Source organism: Lates calcarifer, linkage group LG18 (genome assembly GCF_001640805.2).
Source record: "Lates calcarifer isolate ASB-BC8 linkage group LG18, TLL_Latcal_v3, whole genome shotgun sequence".
NCBI classification, from domain to species: domain Eukaryota; kingdom Metazoa; phylum Chordata; class Actinopteri; family Centropomidae; genus Lates; species Lates calcarifer.
This window is the reverse complement of record NC_066850.1, coordinates 3,728,949-3,747,901: the sequence shown is the minus strand read 5'-3', so window position 1 is coordinate 3,747,901 and position 18,953 is coordinate 3,728,949. Positions and strand designations below refer to the sequence as shown.

The 18,953-nt window shown below is 40.5% G+C and overlaps 1 protein-coding gene across 3 annotated transcripts in view; it reads left to right on the top strand.

The window, feature by feature from the left end:
* tbc1d22a (TBC1 domain family, member 22a) overlaps window positions 1-17,229 on the top strand; it is a 115,003-nt gene extending 97,774 nt beyond the window's left edge. For all 3 annotated transcript variants that reach the window (XM_018700500.2, XM_018700497.2, XM_018700499.2), the window contains one exon: window positions 12,736-17,229. In XM_018700500.2, the coding sequence (XP_018556016.1) occupies window positions 12,736-12,864 (129 nt within the window). In that variant the 3' untranslated portion in view covers window positions 12,865-17,229. The remainder of the gene's footprint in view (window positions 1-12,735) is intronic.
* The last annotated feature ends 1,724 nt before the right edge of the window (window positions 17,230-18,953 follow it).

Sequence of the window (18,953 nt, the reverse complement as noted above, 5' to 3'; positions counted from 1 at the left end):
CACACAGCACACACAGTAATGGGCAAGCAGAGAGATATTATGCAGGTGTGTGTTTGCACTGCTGTTTTTAGGAAATGCCAGCACAGTCAGCGCCATCCCCATTAGTCTGTACTACCTGCCGACACCAACAGGGCCATTGCACAACTAACTCTAAATGGCTGTGAAAAACCCCTGCACTCTGGTTTTTAAGCCCATGTATGTGGAGCTGCTTGATTGTGGTGCTGTACCTGGGCCTGGAAATTTGACAATGGACCAGTCTGAGTTTGACAACCCCCCTCAGGGTTCAGATGCAGCAAATTACTGTGTTTTTCAGTGGTATTTTGAATCTAAGCAATAACCACAACCCCAGCAGACAGAAACTCAGGGAGATGAGGGTTCTTGTCAGGTTTTGGGTGAAATGGCAACTTGTAATATGTGCCATAAAGAAGCACAATATTGCCACTTTTGCAATTTAGCCATTTTCCAATTTGCAGTTTGTCTTGACTTTCAGTTCCTAGATCCAGAGTTTCAAAATGACACAATTTATTCTCTACATGCACTCTGAGTGTCTGAATCTCTTCAGGTGTATTTACATGTACAAATTGTGTTGACATGTTTTCTCTTTACAGCTTTATGCATCAGAACCTTTATAAACATGATGTCCTCTTGGTAATGTGAATACAAAGTCAGTTTTCCCTCAGCAAATTTGATTTTTAGTCTGATTTTTATGTGTGAACTCTTGCACCTTAACAGTTATGAAGACACATATTGTATTTACACATTAGTCCATGAATTTGTTGCAAGGTGATTAAAGAAACAGCTGGATGCTCAATCATGCATGAGATCTACCCTATTAATTTAATTAATAATAGGGTATAATTCATTTATACATTCTACCAGGTGTATTTACTACTCTGTTTTCCCTTTTTTTTTTTCATTTACATGAAAAAAATAAAATAACCATTAACTAACTAACAGATTAGTACGAATACGAATACAGAATACGTAACTTTTTTTTTATTTAGCATGTTCAAGGATATTAGATTCTATTGTCTGAGATTCAGTTTTGTAAAATGAAATCAGCATGAACTTTAATCTACAGACTCACAAGGACGTGCTCCCATTTGTGTCCATGCATAACAAAACCAGGAGCATTATTTGTAATGCATGTATTTGTAAGAGCAGGATTTGATCATGACTGTCTCCATTTAATACTGTTTCCTTGTGATTTAATTCCTAAGTGCTGTTGAATAGCCTCCATCCTAAGTAACTCCATCATGATTATTAATGTGAAGCATAGAGTGTTTATGTGAATGCAAAGTTATTAGCTCTGTGTAAACGGACTCACGCTGTCACTTTGTTTTGTGCAAGTGAGCTTTATTGAGGGAAGAAAAGTGAAAGGAGGGAGACAAAGATTTGTTTTCATCTTAATTAATGGTGTGTGAAAAACTATGGACCTTTGCAAATGTCAGAGTCTGTCCTCAGATCAGTTACGTGCAGAGAGCGCCTTAGGTTAGGCAGCCTTAGCAATAAAGGAAAGGAAGGCAGTCCAGAGGAACCAGAGGGTTCTGGAAATGTCAGCACTATTTCAATCACTGTGACTGTGAACACACCTTCGTTAAGGATTAATTTAATTTTTTTATTTATTTTTTTTATTTATTGTAGAGAAGATGAAAAGTTCTAAATTCTGTCTAGGAGAGTTTTCAGCTCCACTTTCTCACAAAATGTTAGTTTGCCATTACACAGTGATGATGCATATATACAGTTGCATGGTTTGTGTGCGTGTGTGTGTGTGTGAGGTTGAATGAGTTACTAATTGCAGCATCTGCACAAGCAACATAACACACCCCAAATAACACATATATATATATATATATATATATATATATCATATGTAGACAATTAAGGAGGTGCAGCTCTGTGCTGAGTTTGGCCATGGGAGAAAATCAGTCATGTTGTGGCATGGCTCATCACGGTGTATGGTGACACGAGCAATTAATTTATGCTAATAGGAAAACACATTAATGTGATGCAAATAGAATAAATACCCATTTAATTGTTTGCCAGCATCTGAACTCCAGTCTGCCTATAGATAAATCTGATTCTATTCACCGCCAGTGTTCTCCATTACACCAATGAAGAGGGTTTTTTTCATTCATGGCTGATGACCAGTTTGTGACTTTGCTATGTTCTGATAATTGTGCTTTTCCTATGACTGTAATTTATACTAACAAGAAAAAAACATAGTCCCCCCTTCCTCTATTTACAGTGTTAATTTACGCCATTATTTTCCTTGGTGAAACACTTCACAAAGATCCCTTTTAAAAGTTTATTTTTGGAAAAACAAAACTCAAATCCATTCAGTCTAATTATCAGAACAAAGTGTGTCCCTGTCAGGACGCCAGGACAAATGCTCGAAAATTGGAACTCTCACTATTTAATCGGGACATCTGGTCACTCTAGATGTTTGTCTCTGCCAGCACAAATGCTGCAGAGTATTGTAAACAATGTAATCCGTAGGGCCCTCTGCTGGAAAAAAGCAATTTTCCCTGTTTTTACTGCAGTGACTTTTGCATGCACCATCCCTTTTTCTGTTATTTTTGATGTGAAAATATTATCTGTAGAAATGAGCCACCAATGCCACCATGTACAAAGGCTTTAAAAACTGACCACAGAGATGGATAAACACCTCTCTAACTCAGTGTCAACAAAAAAGCTTCAAAAAGATGCTTACAGAGCTGTTCCTAATAATCTGGTAACAGTGTTGTTTGCAGCTGAAAAGACAAGGCTTTGTAATGAATGGACTAGTTCATTTTCTTATAGTGGAATATTTATTGTGAAATGGTTGCTAATTTGTATTTCTGTATCATGTCCATATATGTGGTGGCTCTGATAAGCTCATTCAATGTGTATAGGTGCATTTTTGGTTTGTTTTCCTTTTTTCAATGTATGCATGAGCAGTAGCAAGTCCTCATTAGGCTCACCACCTTGCAATTTCCAGCTAAGAGCAGGGTTCCTCCTCTGATTAATTCCATACTTTTAACCCATTTATCAAGACAAGACCTCCTCATCTCCTCACCCCCACCTCGTCAGAACTTTATTCCCAAACTTGGCTTGTATCGAGCAGACTCTCTCAAGGGTTTGCAGCTCCTCTGATGGATGGCACTGTAGTCAATAGTGCTGAAAGTGAGACAAGGCCACCCCCGGTAAACAACTTTTAATAATCACCCCGTTGATTGAGTGCTGTGCCCGGACGTGGCATATGAATCTATTTGAACCAAAACAAGAGGAGAAGAGGAGAAAAAAATGAGAGGAAAACAGAGGAGTTAATATGATGGAAGTAATTATGTAACCCTCCACCCCATCCTGCCTTTTATTCTGTGACATCCCTCTTTCACTGCTCTCCTTCCTCCTACATGCTCTCCATCACTGACAGCTAAAGTTTGCTTTAAAGCTAACTTGCGTGGGCTTGTACGTTGAATTATTGCGCTGTACGATTTTGATGACCAAAGCTGCTTGGAGAGTCGGTAGTGATCAGTCATGGTGTGGCATTGGGTAGACAACAAGTAAGTAAGTGAGTGCGTGCGCCTGTGTGTGTATGTGTTTGTGCCATAAAATATGTGCACAAATGCAGTTGTATATTAGCTGTATAACTGAATGGTGGTGTTGTTCTGTTGATCGATGCACCCCAGCATGTGTCTGCCATTGCCAGGAGTCTCTAAAAAAGCATTTATCAGCTCAAAACAATCGTGTGTGAGGTGATTAGCTCACCGTCTGAGTGTCATTACCGACATTATCACTGGCGCAAGAGAGAGGAAAATAGAGATAGGAAGAGTCAGAGTCTTATGGCTTTTTTGCCCTAAGATAACAGAATAACAGGAGCTGCTCTGTCAGCCCATAAGCTCAACTGCATGCTCCCTCCTCCTTTGCAACTCAGTTAAGACACAAAAATGCCAAATAAACAGCAATATCGACCCACTTGTAAGGAATAAACAGACCGCAGCAGCAGCAGCAGCAGCAGCAGCAAGAGGGGTATGAATAGATTTCTAAGAAAAAGAGAAGAAAGGATATTTGAGGAATGGGCTGGGTCGTGAACTGAGACATAAATATTGAATTTCAAATTTAAATGCTCTTATATGCAGTCAAAGCAAGAACTGAGGCACTTGTGCTCTTGCGTTTTTTCAGGGATCACAAACTCTTGATTAGGGTGGCATTAACCTCGTAGTTAACTCGACAGTGGGTGAAGGCTGGAGTTAAACCGTTAAGACTCCATTTTCCTTTTGGTGAATTTAGTATGTTAGAGTTCACAGGGTCTCTGCGTGGTAAAGTGCCCATTGATCTGTGCATTTTGCCAGTCTTGTGGAGCAGTAGACAACATGGCACTCTGCGAGCACAGATATACAACATAAATGTATTTCACTGGATTGGCTCATACATCTTGAAGTAGTTTTGCATTTTTGAAACTGTACAAAAAGAGGAGTATTTACCAGATTTTGGTGGAGATGGCTGATGCAGAAGGGGGCAAATGGTTAAATATTGACTACTCCTGAACTTTGAAGCTGTACGTACTGAAAAGTGAAACTAGTCAAGCAGAGTGAAATATCACTGTAAATGCTTCAATACACAGAAGAAGCACAGACAACTGTTTAAGTACTTAGATTGCTTCTGGCTGCATTTTTCCAAAGGTCATGAACTTGTCATTAGGCTTGGCGTTGACTGGTACAGAATGGGTGCAAGGCTAAAGCCCACTGACTATGAGCGTGAACAGTGGAAAGCAAAAAGATCCAAGTTGTTTTTGTCATGGAAGAATATCCATTTACTCTTTTATGTTTTAGTTTTAATGAAAACCGGGGTATCAGCGGAGGTTGGAGTATCCAAATGATAACCTCAACACGAACACCCACGCCTGTGGTTTCATGTGTACTGAAAGCTTTCAGCCAATCTATCATCCATTCTCTCATGCTTTAATCTTATTCACACTCCCACAGTATTTAAATTACCAAAGGTTCGACCCACATCCCACATGTCGCCTTATCTGTTTCCCTTTGTCAAGGATATAGCTGGATTTTATGAATTAGTTTACTTTTGGAAGTTTTGGACTGACATTTAATTAATGCACATTAAGCACATTTGAAATACATGAATGTCAAATGAGAAGATGTTCAGATTTAGTTACATATTCATATTTTTTTTGCTTCCTTTCTAGCTCTGTTTTAATGTGACTATTATTAAATCAGTAGCAGACTTTTAAATGAATACATTTTGGGGTGAATGCCTGTTTACTTGCCAAGAGTTAGATGAGAAGATTTATACCACTCTCATGTCTGTGCAGTACGTATGAAGTTCCAATCTGCAACCAGCTAGATTATTTTAGCATAAAGACTAGGAATAGAGGGAAACAGCTGGCCTGGCTCTGTCCAAAGATGACGGAATGTTAAAGTTCACAAATTAACATGTTACATCTTATTTTATCTGTACTAAACCAATATATAAAATGACAAGCTGTGGTTTTATGTCAGTGTTTCTTGGCTGGGAACAGTGACTTCATTGATGTAAACCAGTGAAATCAGTTCATCAGCATGTTGATTAGCTGTGAAAAGATCAATGAAAAAACACAATTTACTTATTGTGTTTATTTGGCAACAGAAATACTACATTATCCATAGACACATCATTATGATCAGTCTGCATTAATCCACTGGGCTTTTTACCAGCCAACCATTTTTACAAGACAACTTGGCTGTGCCATCCTATGTCAGCTCTTACCTCCACATGCTACAGTGCCCCACTCCTACATTAGCACCCACTGTTTGCCAGAGTGCCCATTTTGTGTAATTATACGAACTACAGCAAGCTAATGGCCCCGACAGAGCAGTGCCTAGGCCCATTACACCTCAGGGTGCTGCAAAACACCATTACCACCACCGGCAACCTGGAGTGCTTGCGCTCGTAGGTGACAGTCTGTGTGTGTATGAGCATCTGCATCTCCATGTGTGTGTTCATGTAGATGTGTTGGTTGAAGGAGGTCGGAGGTGTAATGATACATGTCAAAGAAACACAACAGCTACTACAGACGATTGCCGTTTTTAGACACAAATATGTATCTGTTGGTATGTTTGTGTGCGCCACACCTGTCATCTCTCCACCATTAATTTCTCCAGGGCTTTAGCTGCTCGCTGCTGGGAGCTGTAGTTGACACTGCAGGAAAGACAGCAAGGCACCTCGCACGACTTTGGGCACTCAGTGTACTCACTTCACTTAGCACCATCTCATTCTGCCAGCAAATAGACTATTTGGTTCTCAGGCAGAGTGGGCTTTAATTGTGTGTTTTATCTTTGTCTATGCGTGTCTGTGTGCTCACGCTTGTCTCAGTGTATGAGTTCAGCAAAAGCCACCATTACTGCTGATAGCTTCAGTCAGTGTCTTAATGGCATTTGAAGTAATATTTCTCTCTGACTCAATTTGAGGTTTCAGCTCTTATAACTAACAGTCAACTGTAACGCACAACACATACATAACACTGTTTCATCCAACTCAATGCTCACAAATACAACTCTAAACTTTCCATAGAGAAGCAATATTTTGAAATGTGGTGTCTTCATGTTAATCATCCCCGTTTAGCCTCAGGTCACTGTGTGACTCTAAGTTTTGCAATTTCCACCAGAGCGAATCCTCGACTGTCTCGTTCAGAAAGGTGGGGGATTCTACACCTAACATGCATGGCTATATAAATGTGATGTGCAGATGAGGATGTATTTTATTAAATCAGCTCACCTCAGTCAGATCCAGGTTAAAAGGATAACTGTACACACACACACAGCGAATAAATTTCACTTGGCGGTGGCCTTGGCTCTCTGTGTAACCATTACATTATCCCATCCTCTTTTTGAAGAAAGAGCCTTAGCACTGACTCTATTGACAATCTGCTTTCCCCTCAGTATCAATAGCCATTAACCACTTTAAGCCTTGCCAAGCGTAGGAGATGGAGAGCTAATTACATTTTTTTTGTAGTGTACTGTATACAGTAATGGTGGATCAATGTGTTTGTTAGTATTGTGGGATAAATGGATATTCATAACCATAAGCACCCACACACACAACAAGGATAGCTAGATAAACAACATACACACTGACAGCACACACACACAAAGGTCTCCTTTTTCTGTCTACCTGTACCTCTAATTTACTGTATCATCTCTTCACTGATTCCATCCTATTACACAGAGACACACATTGTAGCAAATACACATGCACCACACACTCTTTTATAATATCTCTCTCGTTTCTAATTGGATACACAGCCTTCACTACCCACCAAACATGTGCTAAACATACACTGAATTTCACAGACTGCACAGATTCCCTTTTTCTCTCATGCAAACACGCGCACTCATTCAGACAGACACTTGCGGCCTCTCAGCGTGGAGTGTTGCCACCTGTGTGGAGTGGAGCGAGTGCAGCTTTCCCCCCTGACAGCGAGATGTATGCAATTAAACCATATTAAAGTCATTAGCCCAACAGAAATGATAGCCAGCAGATGGTTACCACGCAGAAATATGCTCTTAATGAAGCTCCTCAGTCACTATAGGTGTGTACTTGTGTGGTGGAGCACACATGAGTGCACTCGTGTATGTTGTGTGTATGTTTTTTTTGGGGGTATGTTGCTTTATGGCTGTGACACTTGAAGCAACACTTGATTAGACAGCGGTTGGTCCTTCTCCTGTAGCATAGCAATTAGTGCTTATTGTTGATTTATAAAGATATGGTATCACATGGAAAATTCCTCTCCTATTACTTATCCATCTCTCTAATATGGAGCACGTCATAGTCCTGTATCATGTCACCCTACAACACTGATTAAGATATTTTCCCCATTTTCAGAAAGTCCTCATAGAGTTGATAATGTGCTGTTAGCAAATGAAGACATTTGTCCTTTTGAAACATTTAATATCTGAGAGGGCCTGATGCACTCTTACACTTGTATACCACTAGCAAGTGAGGCTAACTAGCTGCCCATGGGAATGTGCTACTTAGCCTGTTAACATTAGCACCAAATTCTACTAGGTGTTACTTTTCGTTCATATTATTTCATGTTATTTTCAACACCTGTCGAGTCAGCAGCCACTCTAACTCTTGGTGCTTTGGTTGTCACACATAGCGTTAGCGGTCTTTTTTTAATTAGTGTAGTTGTGGTGACGGCAAACAACCAGAGTGTAAAAACTCAACTAGTAGTACCGTGTCCTCCGCATTCTCTACATCACCCTGTGATCTGAATCGTGACATGGAGTAACCCACCGCAGCAATAATGAGCCCCTGTAGACAAGTTTAAACATATGAGATACGGGCTTGGAATAACAACTGTGGTTTTTCTGCAAAAAAGTTCAGTGACCTAGTTAAAAATTCTTAAAATGATCCACGCCCTTTCTCATTGAAAAATCCAGAGTCTGTGACTGTGCAAGTATTCTCTTTTCAAAAGTTTAAATGCTAAACACAACATGTCTCTTATTTCACAGAGAAGTCCATCGTTAAGCGTATGTGCACTGGAGGTTTCAACTGTCCACATCACATTTAAGTTATATTGGATCATGATTGGTTTCCAAACTAGTTCAGATGTCTTGTACATACATACCATCCAAATGAAGAAAAAATAAGCAACTTCTGAGTGCAGATGGACCTTAAATTTCACTATGCATTTAACTTAATTACATATCCGGTGTTGTCAGTAATATTAGGCAACATTTCCAATCTCTAGTATTAAAGGTTGTTTAAAAGCAACGACATCAGCAACATCCCAATTATCTGGTTCAGTTAATGAGTCTCTCCAGTGTCAGACATTCAGAATTCATTCAACATTCTTTTAGTCTAGTGATGCTCCTCAGCATATATTAATTTCACTACAAGTCATGTATAGCCAGGATACAGTGTTGTTATTCCATAAGGAAGCTTTCCTTTTGCCTGAGGAGCCTGGGGCGATGAAGTACAGTAGGGAAGGAACATGGTGTCTTGCCCCAGGCATCCAGGACCACTAGGGTGATGTACAAAATACTTACTATACACATTCACATACTGTATATACATACATACATAGACATGAACTGTGCTCTGTTAGCCTGACAGTCAAATGAAATACATGTAATTAGATTAGTTGTATTAACCATCCCCTGATGGCTGTTTTTTCCCCCCTTTTTCTGTTTAATAATTTACCAATTCTGTACTTGTTCTATTTAAATGAACTATTAGTTATTGGAGATTTGTATTCAGCCTAACATCTGCAGTTCAAACATTGTTTTTAATAATTTTTTTTAGCATTTGTTTTCATGCGAGCTGACATAACATAAACCTAACATGCACGCACACCGTGGCCCGTTAGCTGTGAGCAAAATGGTCAGATTTTGAATTTGTGCATGTGTGTGAGAATGGGAGAGAGGGCGAGTGATGAAAGGAGAGAGCTGATGGAGATGCTCTATTGAATACAGATGAGAGAAAGGCAAGCTGAATGCTGATCAGGCTGCATACCTCTCTCTCTTCCGTTCTCTCTCTCTTTCTCTCCTCATCCCTCAGAGTGGAAATACTTCAGAGAAGTGCATCTTTCTGAACCAAGGGGCAAGTCCTTAGGTCAACCTCTCAAAGTCAAGGTCCAGGTCTTCTTTTAAAAGGGCATCCATTTTGTTATGTAGACTTAACAAGCAGCTGGATTTTGATGATAGTGATATGGAGCAGTATTTGTATTTTAGAGAGAATCTTATCATGAACTGAGAGTCCTTTTTTAATGTTTGACTGCACCGGAGGCCAAATTTGTTAGCATTTTTAGCAGTGCTCTCTCTCTGCTTTGAATTTTTAAAGTACTCCAACTGGGTTTTAACACATTTCAAGAGCCTACAGCTTACAAAAAGGCAGTCACAGCAGTAATCACCAGCTACTCTCTTAACTAAGCTCAGAAAAACAACTATTTTCAAAATGCATTTTGTTAAAGCAGATTTTCATCCGGGTTTACCTGCTAGTTATTCAGAAGACAGAGGTGTAACACACCTTCGGCCTAATCTGTATAATCTGACCAGCATGGCAGCTTTGAGCTTCATTAGATGAAGAAAACTTGCACTTTTCCATCCTCGCTCAGAATACAAATGCTTTTTGTTGAAAAGTCATTGGGGTCATTTCACTGGCTCATTAAAAACAACCGAGGAAGGAAAAAATTAATGGAGCCAAGCACCTTCAGTTTAATTCGTAGGGGGGTAAAATAATACAAAGTGCCACGCTGTAGTAAATATATCCTCCTAAAGTTTTGTGTAGTTTGACTTTCCCAGTAGTTGTAGAAAGATAAGAGTGGAATGTGCATAAAAATTTAGGAGCACTTTGACACACTGATAAAATGGAGGTTAAGTATAAAGCTACTCTATGGGCTCATTACAGTTATATTCAGATACTGGAACAGGTGTTAAAGTAGTTTTTTGCAGTGGGGTCACATTCTTTCAGAAAGCTGCAAAACTGCTCTGGAGTCAGATGAGTGTAGACACCAGAGGACCCGAGGCGATTTGTCCTTCGATGTGATTATCAGCGCCGTGATTGGCTGTAAACCCTGTTGTCACGGCAATGATTCCAGCCTTGATGATGAAAACTCCCAGGACACTGATCCATAGCACGCACCCACACACACACACACACACAATCAGTCTCCCTCACTGCTAACCAGTCTCATTCCCCTTTGAGAGAGAGGCATTAGTCGGCAAGATTGAACTTGCGTATGTGTGTGTGTTGCTGTTGTCTGTCTTCGTACTTACCGAGTAATGTACAGAACAGGAATCTGGGGAAAGGATTGAGCCTCACTGAATTGTACTTGACACTTTGTTCTTTCTTTCCTGAGTTTTTTCCCCCCACCCTGACCCGCCTCTTTATCTTTTCTCTCTTTCTCTCTCCCAGCTGTTATTAAACCACTTTGACTGAGTTAATAACATCTCTGTCACACTCAAACACGCAGGCAGAGGCAGAAACCGAGTGCAACTGTGCCTGTCTGCTACACTAACATTACACTTGTACAAATCAGACCCCAAAAGGTATACTTTGTGGGATCCCAAATGCAGCTACAGCCTGTAATAATATTTTGCACTGTGGTTACATTTAGATAGTTATACACAGTTTGGGGCTCTGTAGTTTTCAAATAAAAGTCACCTGTGTGCCACATTTATACCATTCATATCTGGATATGTTTCACAGATAATGATATCTGATCACAGGCTTTGCAGCTGGTATTAGTAAGTGTTCTCTATGGAGTCCAATAAAGACCTGAGGTTGGATTAGTTTCACTGTAACTGAACAAACTGCACAGCTGAGGCAGAAACAATGTGTTCTATAAAATACATTGCTGTTATACATTGAAATGTTAGCAGTTTTTACAGCACTTATATTTCCTTACAAGTACATCATAATAGCACTTAATTAGCTTGATTGAAGCATTCAACAGTCTGTATGCTGTACTGGCTCTACTCATTTTGAATGAGTAGAGTGAGGAATGTCATCTGTGGCTTTCTACCAAGTGTGAAGAATTTTCCTTATTTATATCTATTTTCTTTCATTAAATCTGTTTTCTCTCATTTGGTAAATATCTGCACACGGGTCACACTTACGTCACTCGCTATAAACAACATTCTCTTTTTCAAAGATATTTCTTGCTGCTGAATTGCAGAGACTGCATTCACAAATGACGATAGGGTAAACCAGACCATCTCCTGATCTGCTCTCCTCAATCCAACAGCTGATTCTACATTTATATGCACCCTACATTGTCATGCATTTTTAAGTTAGAGATAACACATTAAAAAGATGTTTCTGTGCATTTTTGCCTGTCAGTGAAGATAGAGGAAACATGGGCATTGTAAACAGTAGACCAACAGGGTGCACCCAGATTTATGTTAATAACCAGGTGTAAATTGGGTCATGATGTTAACACCTGGTCATTGTTCAGTTATGAAATCCTACCACACTGCAGTGTCTCTCCTGCTGGGCTGCTGACAGTGTTGTCAGCTGGTTTTAACTTGCCATAAAACCAGCAGTTTCTGCTTTATATCTGTCTGCATTCCTGAAACGGGTGTGCAGCTCTCTGCAGGCTCAACCTATCTGACACCTGAGCTGACAGTATCGGAGCAGCCAGCAGACATGAGTCGTCAAAGCATATTTTGAGATTCAGGGTCATTGAATCATCAGCTTTTTGGGGCCAGCCCCACTTAACACTAGTATTTGAATTTTGTCTTAATCTGTTTCTGGTAGATGCTGGTCCCCTACCTGTGCATCAGGAACACCTGCTTTTTTATTACATTCATCAGATTCAAATAATGTTTCCACTCGAGTTTCTTATGTCTTATTTCTTCTTTATTACTTCAAGAACGCCCAAACTGGTTCTTTCTCAAATACAGAGTAATTAAAACTCCAGTGGAAGAACCTGACCTGAACCCACACTGCTGAGTTTGATAATTAGCCTGCTGAGTTGTGCATGGATATTGTGCTCTGTAGTATGATAAAATACCATGTGTGTGATTTCCCCTTTCTTTTACATTAACCTTCTCTGCCCTGTTTTCTGTTAAACAGTCTCTCTTTGTCATTGTTATCTTCTTGCATCAATATTTTTCTTCTCTCCTGAACTCTTCTGTTCAGTATGTTCTGTTCTTTCTGAAACTGTTTTACTTTTTTACTTTCCTCTTTCTCTTGAACATGTATTTCTTTGTCTCTCCTCTAATTGTTTTTTTCATTGTTTTTTTTCAACAGGGGCTAATGATCCTCCTGCAGAACCTTCCCACAATGCACTGGGGCAATGAGGAAGTGAGCGTGCTGCTGGCCGAAGCCTACAGGTTGAAGTTTGCCTTTGCTGATGCGCCCAACCACTACAAGAGATGATAAGCGTGTATCTCTGCAGCTGCTCCCCTTCTCTTCCTCCTCCTCCTCCTCCTCCTCCTCCTCCTCATACTCCTCCTTTTCCTTCCCTCACAGTCATCTACTGAACTTACAGGCCTCTATTCCTACATGGAAGGACCTCCCCTTTTCTTAACCTCCCTTTCCCAAATTGCCCAATGGGCCTTTTCAGCTACTAAGAGATTCGAATCAACCAATGACTGGGAGGATATGCGGTGTAGCATTCTAACATGTTGATGTGGAGCCTTCTTTTAAATTATTTTTTTCTCTGATCAGCTCTGAAATGTGCACTCCTGCACAGAGCCCTCCCCTTCATCACAGAAGACCACGACTGTGTTGGAGTTTGGTCTGCTCAAGCTGAGGCCTCAAAGTACAACCTCAGGCCTGATGCTGGACCGCAAGCTTGTTGCTCAGCACCGCCTGAGGTCTACTCTGGCTCAGAAAAATGCTCTTTTCTGCTTATTGTTATTTCCAGTACCATGGCAATACATTGTTCTTTGGCCCCCCCCCCCCCGAGGCAAAAATCTGACCTTTTTTTTTCAGTCAAAGAAAGATGGCAAAAGGGCACTGTGCTAGATGGTTTACATATCTGAGCCCCTCTCTTGGTCACAACACAACCTGAAGGAACAGGACCTCTCATGTTCTTTCTTTTTTTCTCTCTCCTGCTTCGTGCCAGGAGGGGACGCAGGTTGTTTTCCCTCATGAACACACCAGGATTTTTCTGAGAAAGAGAGAGAGAGAGAGTCAGTCTCTGAAGGGAAACGTCACGTTCCTCCCTCCTCCCCACAAACCACACACACCAGCTCGATCCCCCGCTTTATCCAGTCCTCCCACCCACACGCCGATATCACAGCGTCTGAGTGTAAGACAAACACTGGTAAGAGGCTGCAGGTCAGGACAGTCACAGATACGCAGATCAACATCAAAGAAGGTAATAAGCCATTAGGAGTATGAAAGCTACTTATTCCCACCCATTAGGTTTTCCTCAGACCTGCCTGTATATGAAGGGCCATGTCTTATCTTTTAACAACTCCTCTTCTCTGAACCAAACACTACCTCAGAACACACAAATATTGAGAAGTGGAAATCCACTCATTAAGGCACATACAGGCCTAAAATACATCGGCACATCAACAGGAACTGAATTCTCCTCATGGAAGATAAATTTGTGAAATTGTGAAAATCAAAATGAGCAATTTTGGCTTAAGTTAATTATAAAGTTTTTTTCTTTCTCACCCATTCCTCTCCTCCAGTCTTATGGGCCTTAGTTTCATGGGTGTAAAAAATATATCACATTCAACATCCCAGTATGTTGTCCTTTGGTTTGGTGTACGGGGAAATAGTCTTTGATATTATGAGGAGAACAGACTTCATGGGACTTTATCAGTTTTCAGTGAGGAGTCACTCGTTTGTTTGATGATTTCAACAGCAAATGTGCAACAGTTTACAGAATGAATTCAGATAAGGAGAAGTATTTCATTACACATTCTCTGAACAGTAGTTCCATCTCAAAAATTCACCCAGAAGGCTTTTGTTGCCTGTAAATACATGAAAGCACTGCACAGGTTTTTTGCAGCCTCTATCTGTAAGGAAGTCCTGCACCTTTAAAATGTAATTACACATGCTTGATCCATATTGGTTCTCTTAATTGAATCATGTGTAACCCGCACTGGGCTGCTGCAGAATGAACAAAACGACATTTATTTTACTGTCTATTATAACTTGATATCCAGCACAGATTCATAATTAATACACTGGGCACACTGATAATACAGAGTTTCTCTACATGTTATCATATAGAAAACACAATGTAATCAGGACATAGCTGTGTGAACCAGAATTTTCTTTTCCATCAAGCAAAAGTAGTAGTTTTTAAATTTTCTAAATATTGCAGTAGGGATAGACCCTCTGCTGTAAATAACACAAAATAACAGAGCAGAATCATGGCTGTAAATGTGTTGGTTACTTTAGCTTTTGGTGGGAGGAATTTATTTTTAATTTGTATTCCCAGACTTGGAAATGCTGCTCTGAACTGAATATCAGATATGCACATAAATGAACAAAAACAGCAGGTGCGTTTAAACGCAACCTTATTATTCTTCTGCACATGACCTTCCACTTAACACTGCTTAGTGTAGATGTGCCATTACAGTACCTTTGTCTTTTCTCACCGCCTTTGTTGCATACATTGTCCCATTCATTCAGAACACATGCAGTGTCTTATTCAAAGTCAGTGGCACCATATTGGTGTAATGTTAGGAGGCGGGGGTGGTGGATGGTGGCGGGGTAATCAGACATTCATGACATAACACAAAGCTGTTAACGTTCGGAGCTTCCTGTTGAGACTCCGCCAGGATCCATTATTGTCACCCGAGTCTCACAAAGACGGTGTGCATAGGTGTGTGAAGGGGAGATGGAAGGAGAGAGGGGAGAGAGTTGTGTTTCTTTGGATGTTTCAGCGCCTTTTCTGTGAGAGCTGTCAGTCTTTGATCATATGTTGGGATTTTTTTTTTTTTTTTACACAGTGTGCACCAGTTTCACAAGCCCCTCATCTCCCATGCTCTCTGACAAGGAAAAACTGCACTTAATTTAAAAGTCTATAGCCTTTTTTCCTCTCTCTCTCTCTCTTTTTGTATGAGATATATTCTTTCAATCAGCATTTTAAAGATTTGTCTTTTTCCTCTCTGGTTTTATTTTTTTATGCTGTTTACATGACAAGTCTATTAAGTTGTGCCTGACTCTGGAGACACGAGCCAACAGCCTAGATATGTTTTTGACCTCAAATTAACTTGGAAAGGTTTTAGATTTCTGCAAGCAATAGTATGACATTTTGAATTTGCTGTGAAAGGACAGAAAATATCTTCTTCTGTTTTTGTGCACATCTAGTTTTTGGGGTGTGTAAACCGCCAACTTACAAACATACTCTGGGCATTTACACCATATTAATAGTCCAAACTTGACAACTGACTGTTTGCTAAACTGCCCCTGAACAGTGATTGTCCAGTCACAGCTTAGCCTGTCAAACTATGTTTCTCCACATGCTGATGTGTGCATAGGGCACTTAGCATTTAAAGAGTTTGGAGGGCTGTGTCTGTTTTTTCCAAAACCTGAAACACAAGAGGTAAAGTGTAAGGAATGTATTTATTATTTCTATTGCTAATTCTACTTCCAAGGCCAAGAAACATATCATTAGACTAACGTTAGCTGCAGCAACCCTGCCAATACTACCCAAGATAGCATTACATTTGTAACACATTGGTTTGTTCTCATTCTAAATGCCCTGGAGCATTTTTACTAAGAATCAATGAGAAACATTTAAAAGTTAGCAAGAGACAGTGTTCTAAATCAGCTAGCTTAATTAGCTAACTAGCTACAGCAAATAAAATCTGCCACTGACAATTTGATGGTTGCCAACTAGCTGTGATCAAAGACCCATTGTTTAAAAATTAGAATTTTGAATTTATAAAGAAGTTCAGAGTTAAATCCACCACTGATCAAAAAGCATGTGCCAAGAATGGGAAGCTTGACAGGCATAGCAACAGTAATTAAGGGAGGCGGGGCTTAGCGAACAGTCAGTTATTGTCCTGTATATTATCCAAAGCCCTAGTTTTTAAGACGTTATGTTGCCTTATTGCACACATTAATATTAAACACTGTGGGAGAATAAGTGATGCCAGGGATGCCCAGGGCAACAAATAATGTTGGAGGTTGACAGTTATTGTACTGTCTTTGGATGTGTGTGCGTGCATGTGCGTGTGTGTGGGAAGGTCATGGGCAAACACTGTAGGTTCGAGCCCCCGTCTTCTTCTTTTTAATTCATTAGAAGAATTTCTCCGTTTTTGCTGTATGCAGTCATTTCCCTTTAACCAGAATTAGCTGCCTATCAGACATGGTTTCCTAAACAAACACATTCAGCTGCTGCCAGTGTCAGATTAGCCCACCTGTAACCCACTGGCTCTCAGCACACACACACACGTCTCCATGGTGATGAAGGCCAAGGTGCTATGTGGCTGGAGCCCTTTTTCTGTCACACAGGCAAATTTCACACATTCTTTGGAGCGTCTTCAGGGCGTATCCTTAAGTAACATTTTCAGCTGCTCTCACTTCTTTGAGTATTTTTTTTCTTCTTGCTCTACTTGTCCAGACATGAAAATATGTTTATGAAAACCAAACAGGAAAAAAATAATCCTCCCATGTGTTCTGCCTCTTGAGTACTCTGAAAAATCTAATAATACTAGAGCAGTGTGGGTGACAGGAGTAGTGGCTGTTGAATTTAAAATGTGTACAGAGAAGATTTTGAAACAAAAATCTGTAAATAGAAAGTGTAAATAAATCCTATATATGACAAAATTGCTTTGAATATGGACTCCTGTTGTGTGCGTGTTTTTCAAGGACTATTTATGTGTGTGTGGAGGATATGAGCAGAAAGAAATTCACTGCATCTCTAAATATTCCATGTCCAATTGCAGTCAATTAAACTCAAGGTAGGATGCATTTCAGAGCATCATGTCCCCTGTGTCTCTCTGTCCAAACAGCCTAGAAACCATGAGCCTGCGCAGGCATTAGTCAGCGCGGCGAGAGCAGGCTACAGCTAGCAGCTATGCTAACATGCGGCATTTAGCTAATTGTATCCGTTGTATTCATACACCGTTGCCATACACACATCCTCACAGGTAAACACTTCTTGTCTGATCCCTCTGGAAGCAGTGGCAGCGCCAGCTTCCTTAATGATACTTTCCTACTCTGTGTGTGTGTGTTTGTGTGTGTATGTGTGTGTGTGTGTGTGTGTGTGTTGCAGGGGACGAAGGAAAGGAGAAGACGGAGAAGACACAAAAAAATGGAGCCAGCTGCATTCACTTGCAAATGTGAGTGCATACCTGTGTGTGTGTGAGAGAGAGAGTGTGAGCACGTGCAGCAGCAGAAGCTCCCTCGCTCTCGTTAAGCTGACTGATGTTCACACAGGCAGCCAATTATGGAGTGCCGGTCACTGAGGACTCCAGTCACTTCATGGGAAATTAAAAATACATTAAAACCAACAATGGTCTCAGGAAGGTGCCTGCTTGTGCGAGTGTGCGCTCACACACACATACACACACACACACACATTAAGGTAGTAAGAGAATAAAAGATGGTAGAAGTGCTAACAAAGAACCAGCTGGAGTTCACTGGGAAACTAAAGAACTTTAGCACAATCAACTTTTAGGTTTTTCCTCCAGCCATTTTCCTCTGCATATTGGAGCTGTTTAGTGCTTATTTGTACAGTATGTCACTATTATAGTATCAGCCTTTGCTGTTTACCTCCCAGTGCCCTCCTAACTGTCTTAATTTACAGGCCTATAAACATGTATTTACCACTGTGACTCCTTTTCATCAAGAGCTCATACAGGACAAAAGTCGTAGCATTCTGGGATCACTAAGGCAGAAATATGGAGACAGACTTTCATGGAATTTTAAGCCCTTTTGTCTGAAATCAATTTCCTGATTCAATTTCTTTTGAGAGAGATGAATCTTCACAGCAACATTATTGTCACAATGAAGGATAACACGCAGATTGGGGATGTCTCTGGGGAGGATTTTAGATGCACTGTGGAGGCCCTGGCAACTGTGGTGTAAATCAGTTTCAATTTAAAGTTTCCGCTGAGGCAATAGAGGGAACCAAATATGCCGGGTGGGGGACTGAATGGAGAATTATCTCTGGCTTCATAAGAGTGGCAAATTTAGTGTATGCGCATCTCAATCTGTTGTTAATCTGTCTTTATTTCCTGTACCTTTTCAGAAAGTCTACGAGGAACTTCGGCATCAGGCTACAGCGCCTCAGGTGGTCCTAATACCTCACACTGTACATGAGTGTTAACTTGGCCGTGACTGTTTTCAGCTTCTTCTTTGTTGTAATCTGCTGATTTCTCATCCAGCTGAGAAGCTAAATCAAACACCTGCGCAGTGACCATGGTAATCTTTCTGCTAAGACACACAGCAGGCACAGATAATCTTAGCTGGAAAATTATCACGGTCACTGTGCAGGTGTTTTTGCTGTATCTAACATGCTGTTAAAACACACCGGCCCTGGCTGGTGA